Source organism: Sphaerodactylus townsendi, linkage group LG06 (assembly GCF_021028975.2).
Source record: "Sphaerodactylus townsendi isolate TG3544 linkage group LG06, MPM_Stown_v2.3, whole genome shotgun sequence".
In the NCBI taxonomy this organism is placed as follows: domain Eukaryota; kingdom Metazoa; phylum Chordata; class Lepidosauria; order Squamata; family Sphaerodactylidae; genus Sphaerodactylus; species Sphaerodactylus townsendi.
Window position 1 is genome coordinate 96,136,216 of NC_059430.1, and position 27,756 is coordinate 96,163,971.

Below are 27,756 nucleotides of genomic sequence, written 5' to 3' on the forward strand. Positions count from 1 at the left end.
TTTTCACCCCCACATGATGAACTCTGTGTGTGTGTGCCCACAGAGAGGGCTCCGAGTGCCACCTCTGGCACCCGTGCCATAGGTTCGCCATCACTGTCGTAGAAAAATAGACACATAAAGTCATCACAGGGCAAGCAGAATATTTTTGTAGTGAGTTGCACTTATAAACAACACTGGACTCTTTAATAGTATGTAATACACAATAAAGTGCATTGCGGACAAAAGCAGCTACATTTAAATAAAGATATGTTTACAGTATACTAGTATCTAACTCTGTAGGCTGATCTAATTTTTCCCCATAATATACAGCGAGTAAAACCTTGTTTTCACCCAAATCTATACTCTTTCCACTGGAAACTTTGGGATGTCATGTGGAAATACAGCAGCAATTTTGATACCTCCTATGACTGAGTTAACCACGCAAGCTTCAGTAGACAAAGTTTTGATGTGCAGATTTCAACCCATTTGGGACCAGACCATTAACAAGAATACAAATCACTGCTTCTTATGCTAAAGCGAGGAAGAGATGGGGCAACATCACAAGTCTGAAGATAGCAGTGAAATAATGTTCGATGTACACTAGTTTTGGCAGAAAGTTCGCATGTTATCTGACTGTTCTGGAAAGAGCAACTCCTTTTCTCGGTCTAGACTGGAGTATGTCAGCCAGGCCATGACAAATGGGAGTCAAAGGAAGGAGGGAGAAAACTGCTGTGCACTTCCCACAGGGTCGTTTAACGCAGGGAGTTCCAAACTCAGCAGTCACCTTGCAGGGGTGCGGCAAAAGGTTTAGAAGAGTGAGAACACAACACCTTCACACATGCTGCCCCCCACAGAGAAGGATCTGGAAAAGGGGAGTGGGAAAGCTTTTTACCTGAGAGAATTCACAAGAGCCCTATGCATCAGGAATGCACACACCCCATTAATTTCAGCCAGCACGGGACAGGTTCTCATGTGGTTTTATTACTCCAAACACACCTGGAGGTTCTTTCAGGCCAAACTGGATTCTGGATCCAGATTCCTACAATTCCTTAGGGAAGGACTGGGAATTTTAAAGTATATCTCTCCTCATCCAACCAGGTGAATGAAGGGAAGAATTTAGCCACTCATTGTTGGGTTGCACTGACTGTTCCCTCAACGTCAAATTTGACCCGAACCAACCAACGTTGATAGATCATCACCAAGATCAGGTGTCATGGCCAGCCCTCTGTCCTCATCCCCGTCCCACCCACCCCCTGCCGGAGAGCGAGGAAACATTTTACAGGTTTGAAAGCGAAAACACCCTGCAAACACCTCCCATCTCTCCACCAGTAGCAAAGGAACATTCCTTGGCTTTGAGAATGACAGCAACTGCAGATCAGATGAGGAGGAAGAGCCAGTTGTCAGCAAAGCAGCATCAGATTGCCTAGATCCACCAACAGAAGAGCCAAGAGGTCACCTTGACCTGCTGCTCTGCCTCGGACTTGTGTGCTACTTTGGAAAGCCTACTTCTTGGTGCGACCCCTAGACTCTGCCTCCTGGTCTTGCTCTCTGGACTGTGTTTTGGACTGCTACTACTTGGTTGGCCGGTGACCTTTCTTAATTAGGACTGGACTCTGAACACTGCTTTGGGGACTATTTTGCCTGTTAAAGACTGTGGACGTTTGCTAACTTCAGCCCGCCTCCTTGCCTTTCCTGGCAGACAGCCTGTGACACCAGGTACGAGAAGGCCAGTGTCAGTCTAGGACATGAGAAACTCGGATTCAATTCAATAACTTTTATTAGGCATAATTTAAAAATAAAATAAAATAAATAAAATATATTAAAAGGAGAGGAGAACAGAATAAAACCTAATCAGGTTAACTAAGTTTTGTTCAGGGCCAAAGCAAGACACTTTGCCACATCCTCGGTCTGTTTAGAACAACGATAGTTGAGGAGTATCTGAGTCTTAACCATGTTGGGAAGAGCAGGTTTTGAGTTTATATAAGGCACAATAAATTGCTTATGTAAGTCAGTGTGATGAAACCTAGATTCAAATCTCCACTCTACTGTGGAAGTCATCGGATGGCCTTGGGCCAGTCACATATACTCTCAGCCTAATCTACCAGATGGGGATGTTGTAAGGATAAAATGGATCACCCATTTTGGGTCTCCCACTGGGGAGAAAAGTCGAATATAAATGAAGTAAATAAGTGTACTATGGGCACAGAAAAATCAGAGCATGATATAAACTAAAGATTCAGCTGAGAAGTTCAGTGTCAGGATGCCATTGCTGGGAGGGGGGAAATTGCCAAGTCACACTGCAGATGCAGCTTATCAACTTCCCTGGTCTTGGAGCTCGCTGGCTGGGGAGGGCCGCCAGGCTGGACTTTTCTATCTCTCTCTGTTCACATGTGGGAGTGGAGATTTACTATAACATATTATCAACTGCTTTGGCGCCTTTTTGCCAGAACTGGGGCCGTTTCCGCACGGCCACGCTGCAGGGGTGCGTCAGCATCGTTTATGCACGGACGGTCCCGGTAGGGGCGGGGAAGACGGTGCAGCCTGCACGGAGGCTGCGCCATCCCCTGAATGCCTTACCGGCCCTCTGACCTTCCAGTGCGTTGCCTAGGCCAGGGGACACCCCCCCCTGCCCTGCACGACAGCTCTGGAGTTGCAGGGCGGGGGGGGGCGTGTCCCCTGGCCTGGGCGACGTGCCGGAAGGTCGGAGGGACGGTAAGGCATTTGGGAAAGGGGGGGAATGGTGCCTTCCAGCTGCTGCCGTTCGCACGGCAGTGGCTGGAAGCCACTGTTTCCTAAAAACCTCGCTCAGGGAGCGAGGTTCGGAAACAGCGGCTTCGCGCCGCTCGGGGTTGCGAGGCCCCCAGGGATGCTGTTTTTAACGTCCCTGGGACACTGTATTCCACCCGTGTGGAAACAGCCTATCTTTCTTGCTGTCCTTTCATGCATGCAGTAAAAATTCTTGAACCCATCAAGTGAAGTTATTGTTTGAACTGGGAGTTTGACATTCAGCCTTCATTTCAAAAAAGCAAATTTCTGACATTTGTTTACAAACAGTCTTTGGAGTACACCAGTAACAAGATAGAAGTTTAAGGGGCCAGACAGGCAGCTAAATAACTGGGGGGCTTCAGTGCCCCATCTAGCCCCTTGCTCATCCTCATGGCTAAAAGTTCTTATGTACAACTTGCCATTTCAAAGTTACTTTCTGCTAAGTCTGAGGACTAATACAATATGCATAATAAAATACTGTGAAACTCTGTCAGAAAGCAGGGTTCCTAAAAGGACAAGACACACCTAAAGCTTTATCCTTTCTCCCTCATTTCAAAAGCAGTCCAAAGGGTCTGTTTGGATATCCCTGGTGCACTAAAATCCTGTAGGCGGAAGAACTCCACTTTCCTGGATACTGAATTTTCACACAACTATCACAAAGATTACAGGTCCCATCAGTGGCTCTTCAGATATGGGTCACTTTCAGTGGCATCTCCCAATCAAGACAGAAGAATTAAGTCGATGTACCTTCAAAACAGGGTTTTACTATTTTGTTTTTCCATTCCTCTTATCAGGTAGGGGCTACATCAAGTTACGAGCATGCTGGAAAACACATGGCAGGAAAACAGGAGAACCTGTTTTGAAATGAAAATACTGTTCATTTCCATTTTTGTTTTAAGGAAGCGGAGGTCCTTGCATTTTGGCTAAGAGGCTGGAGGCAGATGGAGGGGCAGAGTTCCTACTAAAAAAAACAAGCAGTGCTCCATTGAATGGTGATATTCCTACAATGAGGACATGGGACCTCTGCTGTTCAGGCTGTAATAGCCTCCAGTCCGGTGCAGTGCACGGAAGACTATGCCTGTTCACACTCATGCCATTAATCTGGAACCAACAAAGCAAGCTGGGATTCTTTTTCCAAATCCTGCCCATGCTTCTCTTCATTTTCATGAAGAATTAGATAAAACCGGCAACAACATCAGGTTTTGAGAGATGCTTGACGCCTCAACCTGTTCCTAGGTTTCAAAGGAAGTTTTGCATCAGCAAAAAAAAAAAAATCCCCTCATGACACCCACAGAAGAACATGTTTGGAGCCCATCCATTAATTTTTCATCGCCAGTGAGGCTGAGAATAAATATTCCTCCCCCCCTCCCCCAGCAGTAGCAACTGTTTAAGCTTCCCAGCATTGACGCAAAAACATGAGCCTCTCTTCAGAGAGACAATGTAGCTGGCATTTACTGTCCCCCTCCTCATCAGCTAACCCATATTTTATGGGATCCTTCTCTTTCAAGCACAGAAAGAGATGACTCCGGCCATCTGATTTCCAGGCCTTCAGGGCAAATGGTTAACAGCTCATTATTTCAGTCTTGTGATTCAAATCATATGCTTGGGTCAGCAGCAACACGGGGTTACCCTCGCCACCACAACCAGCACCAGTGCTGCCACTGGACTGAATGGATTCCTAGCCAAGGCTCCACGCCCAACACAGATGTAAAATCTCTGGAAGTTCTGAAGCCACGAGGGGAATTGGGTTTCTTTTAATGCAATATTAATTCAATATTAAATCTAAATGTATTTTAATATTCTAACCCTAAATTTGTATATAGAACGGGCATGCTTATGGGACTTCAAAAATAAAAGTCGCCTGTAAGCAACAGTGCAAACATACCCAGTGCTTAAGAGAAAACTGAAAATAACTACAACCTATGATACTTTAACTTGAGCATATACCGTATATACTCGCATATGTTGACTTTTTCAGCACATTTTTTGTGCTGAAAAAGCCCCCCTCGACTAATACGCGGGTGAGGTGTATTTTAAAAAATATTTTAGGGTTTTTACTTTGTCGGCCGCCAGGGGGCACAGTTTTTAGACTAGCGGCACCAAAATTTCAGGCTATCATCAGGTGACACTCCTGATGATACCAGCCAGTTTTGGTAAAATTTAGTTCAGGGGGTCCATAACTTTGGTGCCCCATCCCCCATTGTTTCCAATGGGAGCTAACAGTACATGGGGCTAAATTTTGAGGGTCCATTACTTTGGACCCCTTGAACTAAACTTCACTAAACCTGGGTGGTATCATCAGGATAATCTCTTGCTGATACCACCCAGGTTTGGTGATGTTTGGTTCAGGGAGTCCAAAGTGGGTGCTCCCATCCCCCATTGTTTCCAAGTTAATAGTAGATGGGGTTACGCTTTTGAGGGTCCATAACTTTGGACCCCCAAACCAAACTTCACCAAACCTGGGTGGTATCATCAGGAGGGTCTCCTAAAGGTACTCTGAAATGTTGGTACTGCTAACATAATATACTCTGAAATGTTGGTACTGCTAACATAAACATTCCTCCCCTGACAGGCACCCTCAAATTTTCCCCAGATTCTCCCTTTAAATCACCCCCCTGCTTTCTGAGTGGATTTAAAGGGAGAATCAGGGCTTACGGAGCTAGTTTACTGTTTTTCTTTGAAATAAATATTCAAAAACATTTAACCTACTGATGCCTCAATTAATGTAATTTTACCAGTAGCTGCTGCATTTCCCACCCTCGACTTATACACGAGTCAATAAGTTTTCCCATTTTTTTGTGGTAAAATTAGGTGCCTCGACTTATATGCGGGTCGACTTATACACAAGTATATACAGTACATCTTAACTTCTGCCTTCTAAGGTGCAGGAAACTAACTGATACTAGTAAACACATCTCATAGTAAACAAAAAGTATAGTCGTTGGATAGATACCAGAAGCAGTGTCATATAGTCGCAACATCACCAACAGCATATTTTGATGTCAGGATAAACTTTTTAACATTGAAAACTAATATTGGCAATAATTTGCTATAATACACTTGATAAGCTTATTCTAACTTAAACCTCTGAAAAATACATTTTTGTCTACATTTTTATGTAATGTTGTAGCTTATAATAATGTTCATGCTACACAGTTTGAGTCAAACCTCATTTTAAAAACCATTTCCTTCATAAAAAAAAAATCACTGGTGGTTCTACTCCATGTCCCACAAAATTCACATGGATAATTTCAAACAGGCCTACAGCCACAAAAGCTTCAAGAGGCAGGAGAATTTGAGGTTCTGGCCTTTGGGAAGCATAATGCATGCTGAATAGTGACTAAGCTGAGAGTGGGTGGTGGCAAGGGTACTCCGCCAGACGGCAGAGGTGGGGAAGGACCTTCTTCATAGTTTAAAGATGATCCAAGGTGACCCTGCTTCAGGTTCCAATTTATAAGAGGACAGGCTGTCTTGGGCATAGTCTCACAACACTGGAATGCCCGGACTCATCTCTTTAGGCAGTCTACAAAGAGGGCTTTGATAGCTAGTGATGAGATCCTGGTCTTCGGCCTCTCCCTTTCACCTCCCTTGCCGCTTCACTATTTAATTATTTTGCTTACCGCTGGTATGCAGATCTATTTGGTTTACTTGGAAGGCTTGTGAAAAGAAGGCTATACGTTCCAATACGTTCCAATACGATACAATAAATCTGGAGGGCAACTTGTGAATGCAAGATACACTTCTTTTTGAGTACCAGAAATGGCTGCACCCAAAAAACCTTTTTGAAAGCAAGCAAGCAGAATGAAAGGAAGTAGTTAGAATGACCAGGATGGAAACACTACCGATGCTCACAGTTGCAGACTTGTTTTGAAAGTGCCTTTGCCTTTCATGCAAATGCAGTCTAGGAAATATTCAAAAAAGCCCCCCCTTACATCCCTCCCCCCACTCTGCCAAGTGACACAACCATGGTGTCAAAGTGCATCGTTTGCTGGAGGGTGCTGCCATCTGCAAGAGCGCAACATTTCATCTCCGGTAAATAAACACATCTGCTTCTGCCAGTGTCCTCCCTGCTGCGTGGCCCATCTGGAGCAGGTAAGCTAGAAGGCATAGCCGGGCATTGGGAGGTGGGGGTGGAGGAAAGAGAGGCAGGCAGGATCAGGCCTCAAGGGACCTGGCATAGGGAGGAAGGAGGCAGTCGTCCCGTTATGTCGCATCCTGCTAACCCCTCTTTGCCAAAGCTGCATGTTAAATTGCCCTCGTTAGTGAGGGACGCTCCAAGCCAATGGCACCTGGACCATCTGCTCCAAAGGTCACATGACCTTGCAGTGATGCTCTGAATTGAATGTGGCAGTACTCTGCAAAGCAAGTATCTGAATGAAGAAATTCCAGATGATTTTGGTGGTGTAAGGGAAAAATCCAGATATCCTCCCTATAGACCTTTAAGAAAAAAAATTGTTAAAAGAATACAATGTATTCCTGCAGATACATACCTCCACCCAAAAAAACCCAGTCTGAAAACCCTGATACTGTGTTTCCCCGAAAAAAAGACAGGGTCTTATATTAATTTTTGCTCCAAAAGATGCATCAATGCTTATTTTCAGGGAATGTCTTATTTTTTTCCATGACTTTGCGTCCCCAAAATGACTAGATCAGCTGCACCGGGGAATCTGTAACTAGGGCTTATTTTTGGAGTAGGGCTTATATTTCAAGCATCATCCAAAAATCGCAAAAAATCATGCTAGGGCTTATTTTCAGGATAGGGCTTATTTTTGGGGAAACAGGGTATTACTGTGTACTTTTAGACCAAGGGATTGTCAGATTCGTAGTGGATACCTGACCCATCAGACAACTGCCAAATATTTTAAGAGAATCATTATTGAGAAAAAAATCATTTAGGAGCTGCCACTGTTAGGAAACAATGAAATCATTGGGGCCCCTTGTCTATTGTATACTTATCTTATATTCATGTAAATAGTTTTTTGTTTGAGAGATATCATTGTAAGGGAATAAAATTATTGCTGTAGTAAAACTGGTACTGCGAAGGTATTAATACCTATGTATTTGTTAAGCATTATTTAAGGAAACTTTTTCACAGTACTTGAGCCTTAAAGGTACAGAATATTCTTTTTGATAACATTTTGGGTGACATGCCAGTGTTCATCAACAGTTGAAAATTATTATTCTTCCTGTATGAGTCTGAGTCATTTTTGTAACTATTTGACGTTTCTTTATATAACACAAAGCACCATACATGATTGGACTGCCTTTAAAAAAAGGATATTTAAAAAGAATTGTCTCTCTTTTGTTTGGTGGAGCAGGGTGACATGCCAGCAGAGTCAAGTAAGGCACTTTCCAAATTTTTGACACACTATCTCTGCTCTACATTAGTTAAAAAGCTTCACTATCTCTGCTCTACATTAGTCAGATTTAAACATGAAGCAATGATACTGAAGGCCCAATTACTGACTGGTCGGTATAAGAAAAGAGGGCTCAATGAATATGGGCCGGAAGCCTTGTGACCACACTGCAGTTGAACACGTGTGCATCCTGCCTGGACATAGTAAAACTGTTCATTTTACAAATAAAACTGGGGACCAGTACCTGGTCTTTATATCATACATTCAGCTATACATGCAGTGATTGAACAGCAGCTAAGTGCTAAAAGGAGAAGGGCTCACATTGCTAGCAGGAAGAGCAAAAGGCTCTGCAAAATGGAGGCACCTGCACCTGAGGAGGACTGAGTCCTTGTAGGATCCTAGCCTTGTTAGCCAGGATCTTCTATATAAACCCTGTCTGGGGTTGGCTCTGCCTGGGTGCAATGGGTGTGTTTCACTGGAAAGCTCCATGCACCAGGTTCCCTCTTCCACGCCTTGTACCTCTATGCCTAGCTTGCCCACCTGCCTGAACTCCTTGACTTTGGACTGTCTGACTATGCATTTGCTCACCACCTGCTTTGACTCCAGACTGTGACTATGCCTTTGCCTGCTAACCGCCTTGTCCTCAGTCTGTCTGACACGCCATAGCTGATGTTTGCCTGCAGCACTGGATCTTTTCTACAGGATCCAGTAATGCACATGCGGAAAGGTGAATGACTAGGGAGCAAATAGGCTCTGTTCCTTTCTTTACCTCTCAGATGACCTGGTGACACAGTTTTAAGAAGACTGTCACTTACACAAAACCTTTATGGGACAGCCCACTAGGGCCAAATGCTGGAATATATTAGATGATCAAGTGATACTTAACACCTAGCCAGGTTGCTGCCACTAAGAGAGAGCTGCAAGTCTCCATCTGTTACTTGGCAAAGTAGAGGACAGGTAGAGAGGGAAAGTGTGTGTTGGTGTTCCTGTACTGCAAAAGAGCTGAGGAAGTGGGCTTTCTTAGCAATTTGTTATGGGTCTATGGAAGACAAGGTAACTGCTTTGGCACCTGTGTATGCTCAGTTCAGCTTGGGATGATATTTATTCAAAGCCTCCACATTTGGTTTTCACAAAAAGGAGCTTGTTTGGCTCACAACATCAAACACTTTCACTCTATTAATTTGTTTGCAGAGAGATTAAACAGAATCCATTCATTTGTTTGAAAAATAAAAGCCTTATCTCCATTTTCTAAAACAGGGAGTTAATTCATTTTCCTGTCCATAACTGATAGGGGCTTGGGGTGGGGTGGGGAGCGAAAAGAGAACACTTTGCTGAACATTTACCAGCAACACTGCAAACTCCAAAAATTGCCTATCATAGGTCTGCCCAACATGCAATTCACCAAGCACAAACCTCCAGATTTTAATATGCAAGTTAGTAAAAGTGGAGGAGGCCCCTGATAACCTTCTGACAGGGCACACTAGAGAGTGAACTGTTTTTGGCTTGGCAGATCACAAGGTGTGCAGAATTGGACCATCATTTCACAACTTATTACCATTTGTCAACAGCTTCAGCTCTAAATTGAAATATTTGTGTACCATGATTACACTAAACCCTTGGCACAGCCATGTGAGTTGGGAGTGCAGGATAGCGAGGGAAGAGGGCTCCCAAGAGAGAACAGGACAGCAGCACAAGAGAAACAGCCAAAAAACAGAAGAAATGGATGTTGTATGCATGCAACAGAAACAGGGACTGGAGGGGACAGGGAGGCAGAGACTGGAGGGGGGCAGGGAGGCAAAGACTGGCAACAGAGATACAGAGTATAGGTTACGAGAGAAGGGGGTCATTTTCTTGCACCTGATGTGTGAGTAATTAAAGCAACAGCTTGATCATTGGTGTTTACAAGCCAAAACATAGACTGCAGCCCTCTAAGTAAAGCAGTGGCATGGCTTTGTTTTCTCTCTCACACAGGGCAGGGAGGTTGCTTTAGTAACCCCTTCTCGGCACTCAGAAAAAATTAGTAACCACTAGAGTAGTGGTGAGAACTGGTTGGTTCCCACCTCTGGATGTAAAGCATAACCTCCCCAACTCATTTACTGAAACAAGCTCTTGCCATGGGGTGCTATAACTAAGGAGTATATTGTGCGTTTCCCATGTAAATAAGGCAATCTACACCAACCCCCCAGACCACAGTCCCCACTAACAGAAGTCCAAGAAGACTTCAGACTCTTCTCGAGTCCGTCACTCTTCACAGGATGGACATGTGTGGCCACACATCAGAACATATATCATATCCACGTCATTTACATTCTGCATTTCTCACTGAGACTCAAGGCAGATAGTAAGACAGTACAATCAAAAGAATGAGGAGACATCTAACAAACAGCGTAACAAGACTAGCAATCTGAAAGAAGGCAAACGCGTTAAATGTGACATAAGCAATGCAACAAGTGGTATTACATAGGCAGAAATATAATGCAGTGGGAAAGATAAGCTTTCAGGGTCAGGATAGTTTTCTAACACAAGAATATTCTTGCTGAATCAGTCCGAGGTCCAATTTACGTATTCTGTTTCCAACAACAGCCAGCTGAGTGGGTCAGGATAGAAGTTTGCATGAAGTTGATGGCATTCTGTTTGGCTTCAGCATCAGATATTCAAAGGTATGTTATATCTGTACATGGAGGTTTCGTGTGGTTTCAGGTCGCAGAAGGACCCTGAGCGCCAAGAAAATTGAACCCATTCACTGTGTCATTTATACAGCTACTCTGCAAATTCACACTCTCAGCTACTGAAGGGAAGGAGGTGCTCATGTTTACATAATTCAGTTAATGTGTTCCTACAGAACAGAAAGTATGCACACAGAGGCTGCGTGAGGTATTCTCCTTTCGAAGGAGAAATAAGTAAAGCTTACCTCTGAGGAGAAATAGCACACCTACAATTCTTTATCACCCTCAGGCCAAACTGTTTTGAGGTTTCATGTCTTTTAACTACCACTGTCTCAACACTACACAACTGCAGCTTCCAACACTTGAACTTGCCAGCTTAACCCAAGTCCACACACTACTATGAAAATAGGTCAAAACTCTTGTGACAGTTTTTTGTTCTAAAAACAGCAACAAGATAGTATGAAGCATCACAGTGGAACAAAATGCACGCTTGTTTGAAAATTGGCACTATGATACTGTGGTGTTTGATCGGAAGAATCTTCTGACAGGACATGAGGGAAGTTGTTAAGGGAAATCTGAAAAACTGATCCTGTGGAAAAAATAGGTTTGTTACAAGCAACTCTGCATGACCATCTTTCTCTACACCAGTTGCAAACACGCAGATCAAGCCATGGCATGTAGCTAAAGATACGCTTCAAGGGGTGCCAGCCAGAGAAAGCAGACTGGTCTTTACAATGCAGAAACAGAAGTCATACTATTTTCACAGCTGACACAGCTCAGAACAACCAGAGAGACAACCCCTGGCCTGTGATTGAATCTGACCTGCAACCCTGAGATCTGACACAGGAGTTGGACAGTTGGACAAGGAACTGGGATTGCACCTCTGCTCTATCATAGGAATTCTTCTGGGGAATCTGGGCGCAGCACTACTGGTATCTCTTGGCCCAATCAACCTTACCAGTTTGCTGTTGTGGGAATAAAGTGGAGGAGGAAACAATGGCACGAAAAGCTGCTTGGTAAGAACCGAAGTATATAAATCTTTAATCATATTAATGATAATAATAATATCAGCTACATGTCATTAAACCAAGGACAAAAGATGTAAAATTGTGGAAAGGGAAAAGGCTTCTGTTATTCAGTAAATGAAGGTTGGAAGGAGTTTGAAATAGTCCTCCCATGGGCAATACTATATGTCAGCAACTGGCTATGAAACTACAGGATAGCAGTGGTCATTCCTAGCTCTACTATCTACGATGCTTCTACTTAAGAGGGTGCCGAAGATGCAACAATGGAGTTCTCAATTGTTTCCAATGGAAGATGGGGGCACCTTCTCTTGAAGGCCCACAAAATTGCACCCCCTGGACAAATCCAGGGGTTGTTCAGAAAGCTCCACCAAGCTCTCCTGTGTGTCCATTCAAAATGTCTCTCCCCTCCCTCCTGTTATCCTGGAAACCAGGCAAAGGGCAGGAAACGGGCAACATGAGATTGCTCTTTTCAGAAAAATCTAACGGGGGGGGCACCTTTGCTAGCATAGCAGAACCCACTGGGAAGATCAGCAGAGCTCTAGCCAAAGTAAGGGAAAGGAGGGAGGGGTCAAATTGTAAAGCCCAATCACAAGCCTTTTATATTCTTTTTATTTTTCCCAATCAAAAAGTCCCCTCCCCACAAAAAGCCGATTTTTAAAAAAATTGGCTTCCTCTGGATTGCTGCCTTTTTTTTTGGTTCAGCATATCTGAATGCACTCCCATAAATGCCAAGTACAAACAAATCAGTTTCCCAGAGATATTCTATTTTGCCTCTGTTAGAATGCCGTACACGAACAGATGGAATCTGCATGACCCCAGGAGTCTGCTCTTGTGTTCACAATAAACTTAACTTTTCATTGCAATACTTAACAAGGGAGGTTGATGAAATTACTAGGAAAAAAAAAGATGTCTTTTAGAAAATGGAAGTCCAACTTAATTGATGAAAAATACCAGAGAGAACACAAATGGTGGCAAAAGAAAAGAGTTAGCTGTAAGGGAGGCAAAAAAGGATTATGAAGAACGCATGGCTGCGAACATCAAGACCAGCAACAAACAGTTCTTCAAGTACATCAAAAGCAGGAAGCCAGCTAGGGAAGCGGTAGGCCCATTAGATGACGAAGGAACAAAAGGTGTGCTAAAAGATGACAGGGAGATTGCAGAGAAGCTGAATGAATTCTTTGCATCTGTCTTCACCCAAGAGGAGGTGAGGAAAATTCCTGCACCTGAGCCAAGCTTCTTAGGAGGTGAATCCGAGGAACTAGTGAAGATAGTGGTAGACAAGGGAGAAGTTCTGGCAGCCATTGATAAACTAAATGCTACCAAATCCCCTGGCCCAGATTGCATTCATCCAAGAGTTCTTAAAGAGCTCAAGCATGAAATTGCTGATCTTCTCACATTAATATGCAACTTATCCCTGAAATCTGCCTCCATCCCTGAAGACTGGAAGATGGCCAATGTCACACCAATCTTTAAGAAAGGGTCTAGGGGGGACCCAGGAAATTACAGGCCAATCAGTTTGACATCTGTTCCTGGTAAATTAGTAGAATCTATCATTAAAGATAAATTATTAAACATGTAGAAAAGCAAGACTTGCTGAGAAAGAGTAAGCATGGCTTTTGCAAAGGCAAATCCTGTCTTACAAACTTACTAGAGTTCTTTGAGGGTGTAAACAGGCATGTGGATAAGGGGGAACCAGTGGACATTGTCTACTTGGATTTCCAAAAGGCTTTTGACAAAGTTCCTCACCAGAGACTATTGAGAAAACTCAGCAATCAAGGAATAAGAGGGGAAGTCCTCCTATGGATTAAAAACTGGTTGAGAAACAGGAAGCAAAGAGTGGGTGTGAATGGGAAATTCTCACAATGGAGAGATGTAGGGAGTGGTGTCCCCCAAGGATCCATTTTGGGACCAGTGCTCTTTAACTTATTCATAAATGACCTGGAAGTAGGGGTGGGTAGCGTGGTGGCCAAGTTTGCAGATGATACCAATCCACAAAGGATTGCAAAGAGCTCCAAGAGGACCTTGATAAATTAGGTGAGTGGGCTAAGAAATAGTAAATGCAGTTCAATGCAGCAAAATGTAAAGTGATGCACATAGGGGCAAAAAATCCAAACTTCACATACACACTACAAGGGTCAGTGCTATCAGTCACAGACCAGGAAAAGGATTTGGAGTCTTAGTTGATAGTTCCATGGGAATGTCAACTCAATGCATGGCAGCTGTGAAAAAGGCAAACTCTATGCTGGGGATAATTAGGAAAGGAGTTGATAATAAAACTGCAAGGATTGTCATGCCCTTATATAAAGCCGTGGTGCGAAGATATCGAAGAGATAGAAAAAGTGCAGGGAAGGGCAACGAGGATGTAGGACTAATAAAAGGAAACACTTCTTCACACAACATGTGATTGGTGTTTGGAATATGCTGCCACAGGAGGTGGTGATGGCCACTAACCTGGATAGCTTTAAAAAGGGCTTGGACAGATTTATGGAGGAGAAGTCGATCTATGGCTACCAATCTTGATCCTCCTTGATCTCAGATTGCAAATGCCTTAGCAGACCAGGTGCTCAGGAGCAGCAGCAGGAGAAGGCCATTGCTTTCACATCCTGCATGTGAGCTCCCAAAGGCACCTGGTGGAGTAGCAGAGTGCTGGACTAGATGGACTCTGGTCTGATCCAGCAGGCTAGTTCTTATGTTCTTACTATAGTCAGAGAATCCATCTCTGTACAGTCACTTCTGTAAACTGTTTTCTCTACAGACAGCGCATGCCTTATGTCTCCACAGGAAAAGAAAATACTTACCCCATCAGTTCCTCCCAGTTTTTACATTGTATTCATATCCTGCCACTGTGGAAGTCAAGGCAGTTTACACAGAAGCCCCAGAAGACCTCCTATTCCATCACATATGCCCACCAAGGTTTCTGGGATGATGCTATAAAACAGCAAGAGTTCAGTAGTACCTTTAAGACTAACAAAATTTCTGGCAGGGCATGAGCTTTCATGTGCCACAGTTTACTTCTTCAGATACCACGCTGATACTTGGAACCGTATTGTTTACCTATTCATCATTTCCTGCTCCCATAATGCTAAACTATATTTTAAAAAAGAAGCTGTTTCCAAATAAGGAATAAACGTGGCCGATCACATGCCGTTTCCATTTTTAGTTTGCATTTTATACCCTGCAGCATTCAGTCATGTGTACACACATGCTTATGAAAAAAAAGAGAGACACCCAACCGAAAAAAAAATCACAGTGAAAGGAACTGGGAAAAAGATGGCTAGAACTAATCACTTTAAGACAGGGAAGGATGAGAACCCAAATGCACTCTTAGTTTTTCTAAGGAGACCACAATAAGCTTGCCTTAGCTCACTTTTGGTGCAGCATGATTAGTCAAGAGTCTACGGCACAACAATCTTACAAAGTGACCTTAGCCAAACAACTTTCTCAGGCCCAGAGACCTAGTCCACAAAATGGGGATAGCAATACTGGCTTTAGATAGCTTTTTTTTTTTGCAAAGAATACCAGATAGCTTATGCAAACCATCTTGTATGGCCCCAAGCAGTATGCAGATGGCTAACTTCCTGTAGTACATATGCCCAAAAAACCTTGCAAGCAAAATATAAACTGACGGTATATAAAACTAACAACACCAACTAATAAAAGCCAGGACAAAATAACTCTGCTTGCAGGTTTTCTGGAACAAGTCTGTTTTCAAATACTGCTGGGGGGGGGGGGGGGTTACGGAGGGGGTTTAACAGAGTTTGCAAGGAAGAGTGTCACACAGTATGAAAGTGAGCCCCCATCAAACAAACCTACAAGAGAAACCCCTTGATTGACCTCAGTGCATAAACAAGAATATGTGGGAGTATAGTCTGTCACTTACTTTAAGGCAAATCACTAAGGATTAAGAAAGCATCTTAAATGGAGATTCTGGAAGCTTAGCCTGTGTGCTGCCAAAAGCCCCAACTAAATATCCTGGCTGCTATATATTGAATAGCGATGTTTCTCAGACCATCTCTAAAAGCAGTTCTATGAACAGCATGTGACAGTAATTCAGTCTGAATGCTACTAAGGTTCTTGACCAGGAGAGTTGCTTAGCCAAAACAAGCATCCTGGGCCATCCCTCAGAGAGTGAACCTGCTCCTTCCAAATGAGTACAGTCCTGCCCAAAACAGGCCATATATCTACTCCTGTCCCAGCTTTACCCTTGTGTTAAGGCAGGGTAAACTATGGGCCCTTGGCCATAATTAGCCTGCTACGAGCGTTTATCCAGCATGCAGAAGAGCTCAGCATTCAGCATTCAGCTTTGCAAAGGTCCACTGTTCAACTCTGCGTGCCGCCTCTGAATTCCACATGGAGGCTGGAGGTGACCTACAGAGTTGAACACTGTATCTGGCCTGCTGATAGGTAAGTGAGGGGGGAGAGGGGTTCGCTTTTTCAAATGGTGTTTTTACTCCTTATGTATCATATTTTCAAATTAAGCACAGCACTGTTTGTAATGGTTGTATTTCTCTTTTGTTCTGAATCATACCATCCTGATCACAAAAAAGATCCAAGTAAAACTTATTCTGGTTGTTATGGGTTCCATGGGCTGTGCAGCCTGTAAATGTTTTTGCCTCTAATGTTTTGTTGGCATCTATGGATGGTATCTTCAGAGGCATGCCACGTACAACAATTGATTCTGGCTGTGAAAGATTTTATCAACACATAAAACTTATTCATTCATTTAAAACTGATATTTTTTCGACCTGTGAATATTTGTAGAAATATACGTTGTGTCCCTTGCACTAAAAAGTCTGGAGACTCCTTATTAAGTTGAGACAGTGCAGAGAAACAAATACAAAAATATTGTACTGACACCAGAGAATCTAGTTTTCTGAGAACCTCAAATAAAAATAACCCAAACCTCCTGATTTTAGCCCTTAGGGCTGCCAACATATTTGGAGAACAAGTAAGTAGAGATTGCTGAAATTTCAGGAGCCTTCATGGCTCAGTACAGATCCAGACCCTTCCTTACAACTTGAATAATTTATTATGGTTTTGCCAAACTAGTGGCCCCATCCAAAAGTGGGGGGTGCAAATCCGTTGGTGGAGTTTGCCTATGCCAGCAGATTTGACTTCTCTGGGGACACTTCCCTCAGAGGAGGGGTCGGTGTTGTGGCAGGTAGCCGCTGCAGCCCACCAAAACAGCCAGATGTAGCAGGGTCATGCCACTCCTGTGTTCCCACTGCCCACACTGGGCATTCCAGAGCCGTGGCTGGGAATGGAGCTTCCACCCCTGCTTCGCTGCCAGAAAAGCCAGCATCCAGCTCCTGGACTTTTCGGTGGTGTTAGTCCAGGGGAGCCAAATGGAGGGCTGTTTAGTGGTGGGGGGCTTTGCCTTTTTGGCTCCCCAAGTCACCAGAAACCCCTCTTGCAGCACCATGTCTGGGTGCCCAGCTGTTAGAATGGGGCTTAAGAGAAGAGAAATTATGCAACTGTATTCAGTTTCACAATAAAGATTGCAGAATTTCACTTTCCATTGGCAGAGAATCTGAATTAACTAGGATACAAAATGAAAAATGTTCAGCATGGTGATCACCTGGCTTCGCTGAGACTGCCTTCACAAGCAAAGCTTAAAATTCCAGTTTGGGGCACACAAGTATTTATGCTTGTGAATACTAGTGATATATCAAATAAGCTGGAAAAAAACTCATTTTCAGTTCAGGGTGGATGCCTCTGAAGGACCATTTGAAAAAGCACATGTTTCCTGCTTCTGTAATGAGGCCCGACCTCAAGAACATTCACTATTCATTACTAACTGCTACCTTTACCAAAAGGTGAATATTTCTCCCAGTAGGGAGAATCATGAAAAACAGTTTCTGACATGGACTGAAAAAACTAGAATCAACTCAGCATGAGAGAAATTAAGAGGTGAGGCTTGTATCTCGCTTACCCTGCTCCGCAGATAATCAGCCAGATTCCGACGCGTGAAGTTGGCAGCTGCAGTTGGAGACAGCTCATACCCTGTAATCAAAAAATGGAATATTCACAAGGCTACAGGTGAATAGATACATTCTCAGAGCACTTCCTGACTCAAGTACATATCTGATTTCTTGGGCTTAGGGTCAGAATTACTCTGCAACAGATGCAAGGTGGAGGTATAGTCTTTTCTACTTTGCAGTGGTCTGTTCTTATTTATGCTAAGACTTCGGAAAGCTCTACCCAAAGTGGACTAAGACTTCGGAAAGCTCTACCCAAAGTTGAGATAAATTCCAGGAGGAATGGTATGGCAGGAGGCAGGATGGTATGGATGCACAGCTGTGATCACAAAAAAACCGACAAGGGATCAGAACTGCATGGATCTATAAAATGCATAAGAGCTATCATGAATATCTGAAGTAACATGGTGCAGTATTCTGAGATGGTATCCAATCAGACCACAGATATGTGGTTCCATCTTTGAACGGAAGACTGTAATGTTTTAGATGTCCCTTCTTTATAGAAGACTAGTATTCTAGCAGGACTTCTATCCCATTCACCTCTAATAAGAAGTATTGGTTTCCAAGGACAACCGAAGACAAAAAATTTAATACTACTAATAATAATATTATCAGACCTGCAGTCTGAATATAATCCTATTATATAAGAGACTTCAGAAGCATAGGGGTACAAAGGCAAAGTTTTTTTTTAAGAACTCTACTGCAATGTCATTCAGGACAAATGGGAAGTCACTGAAATGACTACATCTGGGATGGTGGGTGGAAAACATGTATTCTGCCTCTGCCAACCAAGATTAATGCAGAATGCTGAAGTCTCTCTTCTAATCACGCTGCCTGCTGTCTTGTAAACATATGAAGTATCTAATCACTGGAGAATTCTAAACATTTGGAGCCTCAACCATGGAGTGACCAACCATGGACTCACCGTTCCTCATCTTGTAGAGCTGGACATTTTTCTGGATGTATTCTGCAAACTGGACAGTGTCACCAGCCTCCCCAACACATAGGAGCAAGATTTTCTCACTCATCTTGAACATTTTGTCATGATCTAGACCCACAGGAAACAGAACAAATAATACCATAATCAAAATTAAGAGTAATCTACTGTGAAGCTTCATGTAATAAGACAGAAAAGGGAAAAAATGTTTCTTATGCTCCTCTCCAAAATTAATGGTACAAGAACTTATTAAAAAAGGCTGCAAACAAACCATGGACAAATAAGGAGACTTCCTACAGGCAGTATATTAAAAAGTTATTTCAACAGCAGTATTAGTTAAGGCTTCAATACCCACGTGTGTTTATATTTACTACATCAATTAAGTTAAGACAGATTTCTATGCTAATAGTGATTGAAAAATGTCCAATCAATTATAGTGCAGAAAGCACTAAATGCTTTTCATTTGCTTATGGAACTAAAGGTTTTGAAAAAAAGATCCTTTAGGAATTGGGGGGGGGGGGGGGGGATTACAACTGAAAAACCAAACATGAAAACATGCTATTTTTTGTGCAGTTCATAACTGTATAATCTTATTTTACATTCTATCTGCATAGATAAAGTAGTATTCCAGGTATAACCACTGCCTTCTGGGAAAGGTAGCTCTGTGTCTTTGAGACCTCTGCTACTGAACAATCTAGATCTTAGTATCAGAACCTTGTTTTTTTCTGTTTATGAAACCACAGCTAGAAGATCTGTAGAAGGCTCTGAATTGTCAGACTATTAACAGGACTGGCAGAGTCTTTCGGAGTTGTTAGAATGCTTGGAGAGGGGGAGCTTCTACACTTGAATTTAAGACTACCATATGTAGGGAGCTTAACAGACCTCTGCATAATGTGAAGCTACTAAAGTTTTTGTTGCCAGTCCTCAGAAGAAACAAACACAGAGTGAACTACTCTATTAAAGTGTTAATGTTACCATCTATCTCTCTTGATTGGGTCATTGGGCAAAACACCACTTGACAAACTTAAATAATGCTATGAAAGCCAACATAGGCAGAATCTTTTGTGCCAACTATCCATGCAGCAGCAGCTATCATCCCACTCCCACTCAGAGGTATTTTCTTGCTATCTATCATGAGCACTGAAATGGCAGCTTCTGTAGAAAGCTTGGCCCACCACTCTACATACCCACATATCCTGTTTATCTTGAGTCTCCACCCTCTTCACTTTAGTACTGAGATGGAAAGAGAAACACCAAATAGGGAAGTGCTATAGGAGTTCCCAGAAGTATGGAAGCACACACAGTGAAATTAAGTGTGTGATGGAAGGGGTGCAATCTACAGCAAACATTATCTGCCACCATCACAACTGTTCACCTCCAAGTATGTTCTGACATTAACTTCAGAGAGGTACTTGTCATTCAGCCCCCACCCCCACCCTGTAACGTCATATACATGCCTGCCATGTGAAAACCTACCTCATGCATTAGACAAAGCGAACTCTATGAAAGCTTAGGCCAAAATAAAAACTTCATGTTTACACCTCCAGAAGAGGCTTTGCATTTGGGTTGTATTGTTTCAATAATCATAGCACAAGATGTCTGTAAAATTTTGTCTGTATTTCTTCTCCTACAGTTCTACTTGTTAAGCCACTAGTCTTTCCAATTCACTTTACTCTCCATGTTTACAAATTTTACATGCTACCTTTCTGCTCAAAAAGTTGACCCACTAAAATTATAGTCATCACGAAATACTCTTAGTATACTTTCCAAAGCAGACCAGCTTGTGTACCATATAATTACACTTTTTTCTCACTTTAGCCTCTTCCTCCCTACAGCAATCTTGACATGTGGCATACAACCAGGGTTTCAACTTTCAAATGTGGAACAATCCTGTGCAATCAATGCATTCAGACTGGAAAAAATTGCAAGTCATTGTAACCATAATTGCACTCTAAACAACAGAAAATCCCTGCCCTACCCTGCTGTTCAACTGTTGGCTGACAACAGGGACTTGCGTATGCATTTTGTTTTAAACGTGCAAAACACCTAGGCCAAGATTAGGCTGTGAACTGTTAATCACAATAAAAAAAACAGTAGTTTTTAACAGGCAAGCAGGCAGCCTAGGTGAAGCAGCATCTAGGTCACATTGCACCACAGGCTAAATTATGTGGCAAACAGCTCTCTCCACCCCCAAGCAGTTCAGGCAAAAAGTTTCTTTTCTTGACTTTACAGCAACTGTAAAGTCAAGAACAGCTTCCCCACTACAGCAGTGAGAGTGAGGTGCAAGTGACTACTTTGGACTGCAAGGGAGGGATTAGTTTTAGAAGTTCCCCTACATTAATTTCCTGTAAGTCAAAAATGAGAACATCCTGCAATCATTACTGTTGTTATCTATCATTGTATGTAGTAGCCTGAATAGCCCGAACTATCCAAACTCATCGGAACTTGGAAGCTATGCAGCCATAGTTAGTACTTGGAAGGGAGACCACCAAACATCACTGGGTAGGCTATGAAAAGGATGGCAACCTCAGACGACTTCTGCTTATCCCTCTTGCTTTGAAAACACCATGTACTGGGATCACTGTTAATCAGTTACAGTGAAAGCACACTATAATTATTGTAGGTATCGCTTGCACTGTCTCGTATCTTGCAATGCCACATGCGGAAACTACTCCCATAATACTTTTGCTGAAGCAGCTTGCTGTTCTCTTTGTTGCTCATGTTGTCTTTGAATGTTATACTCCTAGACTGGAAATGTTTGACATTTTCTTGATTATATGCCTATTAAAGGTTCTGGATTGGATACTCCTAGACCTGTTGTACTGTTCACTAGATGTCTCTTGTTGTACGATCACTTTTCCCACTTTTTCTTTACTCTGCAAAACCAGCTTGAGTCACATTAAGCAAAGCAGGCTATGAGATAAACAAAATGCTGGCCTAGAACAATTTCCCCCAAGTACAGTAATTTATTTCTGAAAGTAGCTTTACACGGGAAGCACACACACAAAAATTCCTCTTCAACACACATTTATTATTTGAAACAGTTAAGCCCATTCTGCCTCTGCAGAACCCCATCCCCTTTTCCTGCATGTGTAGACAAAGTCTAAATATCAGTAACAATGGGATCAAAAGTGCTTTACAGAAGTGACATTAACCCCTCTCCTGCCCTTTTTTCAGGAAGAAAAAACAGAGAGGAGGCTGTCTTGCAGAGCAGAATTCCTGTGCCCAAGTCGGGAGGGAATTTCAAGACTAGAAGCTTTTCTCCAACGACCAACCCCTCCCCGCCCCCTCTTTTAGCCCAGGTAAGAAAACAGAGCCAAAAAAACAGTCACACAAGGAAAATCCGCTGTTCTGCGGTGCAAGACGAGCCCTGCCTGCACCTGACAGGATGCCAGGGATCCAGAGTAAGAAACGGACCCCCAACCCGCCTCTAAGGCCGTGGCCCGTAGACTAACCGCGCTTCATATGGACGATGCTGGAGGCGGCAATGGTGTCCGCAGCCACCAGAACAAAGTCCGGCCCCTGAATGCCGATGAGATACTCCATCAGAACCCAACGGGAGCCCAATTCTAAAGATCGGAGCCGAAATGAAGACGGAAACGCAGGACAGTGACACAGCGAGCAGGCAAGAAACCGGTGTGCGACGCGGCGCAGGAAAATTACGACAGCATCAAAGGGCCGAGAAAAGAGGCCAAAATGTCTCGCGAGAACTAGGAGAGTGCGCTTATTTGCATGGAACCACGTGACCACCTTCTCTTCCCGCCCCTTTTCTGAACTTGAGCCACACTGGGACGTTCCAAAGTCACGTGACTCTCCGTCTAGGGCGCAGATCCAACCTTTTGTTCATATCCGTTTAATGTAAAACTTTTTTAAACAAATCCCATTGTTCCTCCAAGATGCTCGACAGAATACATGAATTAGGTCAGGATGAGTGAGTGACTGCGTGGCCCAACCTCATCTTCACAGTTCACACCAACCCTGTGAGGCAGGCTACACTGAAAGCAGCGACTTGGAAGCAAGATAACCTTCATTTTGAAGGGAGGCTGAGAGGGGCTGGTCACCTAGCTAGCTTCACGATAGCTTGGAGGCTTAAACGTGGGTCTTCCAGACTCTAATCCAGGAGTCTGCAACCTGCGGCTCTCCAGATGTTCATGGCCAATTGGCCATGCTGGCAGGGGCTGATGGGAATTGTAGTCCATGAACCTCTGGAGAGCCACAGGTTGCAGACCTCTGCATCTAATCCAATACAATAACTGCCACACTTTTGGGCACATTTCTCAGAAGTAGAACGACTCAGTGACTTAACAGAGCCTGATGGGATGACACATCGTGCATTTTTCTCTATTGGGGAGAAATAGGAGATGTGGGTTGGTGGTACCCAGAAAGGGTTCTCGCTCTAGGTGGGGGTTGTAGCTCTCCTAAAACTACAACTGACAGAGTTCAGTTATCCTGGAATAAATAACTTTAGAACATGAACTCTATGGCATTCTACTCCGCTGAGCTTCTTTCCCAAATCCCACCCTCCACAGGCTCAACCTCTAATCTCCAGGGATTGCCCAACCTGGAGACCACATGTTACACTGTCTGTCACAAAGGAATTGGGGCCAGACAAAGTTTGCCATTGGCAGAACGGAAATTTGCTCATAATGCAGCTCACTGATCTCCCTGAAATGCTGCTTCTGAGAGATGGGGATCCTAAAGAATGACTTGAAAGAGATCTGCGGCGGGAAGAAGGAATCGGTGAAAACTGAAAAATTAGTTTGTTTCCGAATTCTGTACAAAGTGCTGGCGTGAACCTTAAAAGCTTTTAAGGACCCGAGACCAACATCCCCTCTCCTGACATAAGGCCTGGAGTGCATTGGACGCTTACAGTCCCAAAACTATACGGGATGATTTCAGCTCCAACCTGGGCTTTCTCAGCAGCAGCCAGTCCTGCCTAGAAAAGTGTGTGAAGTGTCATTGCTGGGATTTGGAAAGTGCCAGTCACACAATCCAGTAATGAAGGAGTAAATTGTTGCATGCTAATTAGTTAGTGAGGTCAGAAGTCAGTGACCAGGTAATTGATACCTATTGGTTAAGCAGACTGGCATGAGCTACATGCAATCTCACAGGTAGGCATTAGATATATATATTCTTTGTTACACTCTGCTCGTGTTCAGTAGCATTTTTTTTTGTTAGCCATGTAATAGACAACCAATAAGCTCCATGAAGGAGCTGGCTGATCAGATGTTTCCTGTTTGTTTTTACAAGTTACCCTTCCCTTTTATTTTGTAACTAAACCATTTTTCTATGAGCAATTGCCTCTGTCTCATTATTGAGCTAACCCGACTCTATAAAACTTACAACAGTCATCTTCCATGTCTCCCCTTATGAAAAAAAAGTAAGGCTGATTGATTCAAAAGGCCCCCTGGAAACTGAACTGCTGCTATGCTGATTGCCATATTTATCATATTTTCTACATAATTTATTGTATTTTCTACATATCTGGAAACTATTTTTAGTGTACATCAGAAAAGTAATATATAAATAGATTAAACAAATAAATATCTTCCTTGTGGTGACAAAGTACATGAACTGGCTCTGTTTAGGACAGAAGGGAAGGGAAGAACATTCCACAGTATACCCAGTAACATTTAAAACAACAACTCACAAACAAACACCAGTTTCTCAAAAATAAACCTTCCCCAAGGACAAAACAGCAATTTACCACAGATATGTACCAGGAAAATCAGGACTGTCCTAGAAGAACAAGGGTGTTCAGATGCTGCACACTTAAGACACTTCAGAATAACTTGGTTGTTGTGTGCATCTTTGTGTGTCTATTTAGAATTTTTTACTAGTAAAACCTAGTTACAAACAAACAAACAAACAAACAAATAACCCTTGAACCAGGCACGAATATGCACATGGTTGAAAAAATATATAACACTGACAAGTGCTACTCTCCACCATTACCCTAGTCACTTTAATATTTGATTCAGACATTCCTGCCTTTCCATTCAGAGCCCCTTTCTCCTTCTTTAGCCACAGTTGTTCTCCAATGAATAACATAGCACTTACTTCTAAGGAGACCGCCTCAGTATTTATTTCTGTGTCTTACAGTGTCTGCTCTTGGATTTCACTCCCTGTGTTGCATTTGGATGGAACGGCATCAGGCAGGACTTAAGCTTTGCCCTCTCTGTGACACTGCAGGTTTCAAAAACATGCAGTAATCCGTGAGGGGGGTGGGGTGGGGTGGGGGACAAATTGTCTTTAGGAAACGGTATAAATGAGAGTAAGGCATACATTCACCATTTTGACTGTTTTCCAATTGCCCATAGCTACACTTGTTAAATTGAGCGATGCATGTGTAAATCAAAACAGGATGTTTCCCTTTACCGAACAATGGCAGAACCACATGCCAGTTTCGAAATGTGTGCATTCAATTTTGGAATTTTCAAATATGTTTTCCCTATAGGTTGCAAGAACTATTCTCTATACCCACAAAGCCAGCTAGCTTAACTTGGGGGTTTGTGTTTTATTTTCATAAGAAGTTTTAACAAAAAAAATATATCAACAGCTATCCATCTTGCTGGTTTTTATTATGCCCCAGGACACAATTAAATGCTAAGGTTGTTATTGAATTGTCTTGACAGATTGGATTTTGGAAGGAAAAAAGGATCTGATGGAAGAAAGGGAAAACATGCTGATCGAATTTTCAGAACCAAGGCTGAAAAAGAAAAATGGAATATCTCAGACAACGGGAAAACAGGAGGCACCTGTCTGCCTTGGTGCCTCGGAATTTGATGGTGCTGCTTAGCAATTTAAAATTCTTTCTGCAACTTTCTGCACCAATCAGATCCACCACCAGTGGTTGGTACTGATTAGTAGGATGTTGCCAATAATCCTGTAACTACTGGGCACCATCGTCATTTTTAAACTTGTACACAAGAGTTAATCTCAAGTTTCCAGGGTTTTCTCCAGAAACTTGAGGCTCTGAAGGTCAGGAAAGAGCAGGGGCATAGGGCCATGAAATGTTGACCACCTTTTAAAATATAGGGGGTTAATGCAGTACCCAAAACAGCCTACCTGTCACATTTTGCAGCTAAACACTGTTGAACATTCTTACTTAAATAGAGCGTGCTCAAAAGCAACAACTGATGTCCTCTGCTCTTTTGTTGGCCATAGCTGATGCCAGGTTTAACTGCCTAATAGAAAATGTGTACAAAATAAGTGCCCAATGGCTATCACCTGAAACACTTCTCCCCACTTATTATAGTTCATACCAAAGATACTAGTACTTGTTCAAATGCATTGTTTCCCTTGTTCCTGGCACTTGTATTTTTATGACTGGCAAGTATGGCACCAGAAAAAAAAAAACAGTCTCCCTCACAAAATGCCACTAGCAGGTAAAATGTGACAGGTGTGTGGGTGTTTTTGGTGGTCAGTGTATCAAAAACAGCTATCTCGAAGTAGGCAGGTAAGAATTTGGGTTGGTTTCATCAACAGAAAATACCACCAAGTGGCTAAAATTGGCAGGCGGCAGTTTGGGGCACTACACAGGCAAACCAGTCCCTGCTGTTTCCCTTGCTAAGCTACAGATGGTCACATTCAGACAAGAGAACCAGGGCAAGTGCAACTGCTGAAGAAGGGAAGATGCTCTCCTCCAGGCTACCTTGCCAGCCCTCCTGAAGAGTGGGCAACTGCAGTACCTGCACTGCCACCAGTGCTTGCTTCGGGAATCCTTCCTCAGGCACTGTGGATTGCAACAGCCCCACCAGATATCGGTTGCAAATAGGGTCTGGGCCAGTGTGCCATGGTGCTGGGGAGGGTGAAATAGCTCCAGGCCAGCAAGTTTGGTTCAACAACCTGGCTACTGGCCAGTGTAACAATGGCAGCATTGCAGAGAGTGGAGGAGGAGAGATGTAAACACCATCCAGAGCTATGAACCCCCAATTTTTCAACACAAAACTCAAAAGTATGGGCAATCTGAGCTACAAAGCAGTTTAATACTACAAATTCAGTATTGGTATTTATGTCATAATTGAGACCTACATCAAGGGTATCACCAAATAAGAGACAAAGGAGACATGCTCCATCTCAACTCTTTCTTGTAAATGTTGACATCAAATATTTACCAGATGTTCTCAGGATATGAAAACATTCATCCGCTCTGGTGTTCAGAGGATTACCGCCTCTGAATGAGGAGGTTCCCTTTAGTCACTGTGGCTGGAAGCCACTGATAGAGTTATCCTTCATGAATTTGTCTAACCCCCTTTCCAAGTTGTCTGTGTCTGTGGCCTTCACTACATCCTCTGGCAGGGAATCTCACATTTTAGCATCCCACCCTTGTGTTAAAAAAGCACATCCCCACAATCTTCCCAGCACTAACCCTAGCAAGACAATATGCTTATTTTTTAGTTTTGGGAGGCACAGATGTGTACGATTAAAAAAACAAGGGTTTCTAGTCGCACACACTGAAGCTGGAAGATATGTGCATAGCCACACCAAACATATCAAGAGGACTGCATGTAGAACAACCTCCCCTTGTGAATGGCTGGATTGCCAGAACCCTGAAACTGGACAAACCTTTCAACAGTTGGCAGTAAATGGTATTTAGTATCAATGACAGATAAGCAGAAGTTGGTATCTGACCATGAGATTTCGGATTTCACGCACAAATACTGATTTTTCTATTTTGCATGAGTGGGGCAAATAGGCACCAACACAGGTTCTCAAACTCTGCACAGATGTTGGCATATTGATATTTGGAAAAAATATTTCCTGGGTGAGCAATGGGATAACATCCATTGCCACAATTAAACAAGTTATCAGACCACATTTCTCTCTTGGTCAGTGTATTGTGCTGGCACCTTTTCACAGGCCATTCTGCTGCAGGGGTGAAAAGGGATTACATATTTTTTTCCCAGACTGTTGGCAATATTTTGCTAGTTTTCTATGCTCCATGTTGTATGTGACTGAAAGGTTCCTCCAGAAGGCTATAATGAAATGTTTTGCCAGCATTACTTACTTATTTATACCCTCATAAAGCTACTTCTAATGTACAGT

At 43.0% G+C, this 27,756-nt stretch overlaps 1 protein-coding gene across 2 annotated transcripts in view; it reads right to left on the reverse strand.

Annotated features, from left to right (window-relative positions):
• Nucleotides 1-24,795, reverse strand: part of PSMB2 (proteasome 20S subunit beta 2) — a 43,601-nt gene extending 18,806 nt beyond the window's left edge. Inside the window, exons 1-3 of one of the 2 annotated variants that reach the window (XM_048502426.1) lie at nt 24,769-24,795; nt 18,697-18,819; nt 17,726-17,796 (exon numbers count right to left, since the gene is read on the reverse strand). In XM_048502426.1, the coding sequence (XP_048358383.1) occupies nt 17,726-17,796; nt 18,697-18,808 (183 nt within the window). In that variant the 5' untranslated portion in view covers nt 18,809-18,819; nt 24,769-24,795. Of the gene's footprint in view, nt 1-17,725; nt 17,797-18,696; nt 18,820-22,163; nt 22,385-24,768 lie in introns of those variants that run through there. The other variant, XM_048502425.1, reaches the window with a different exon arrangement.
• Nucleotides 24,796-27,756: the final 2,961 nt, after the last annotated feature.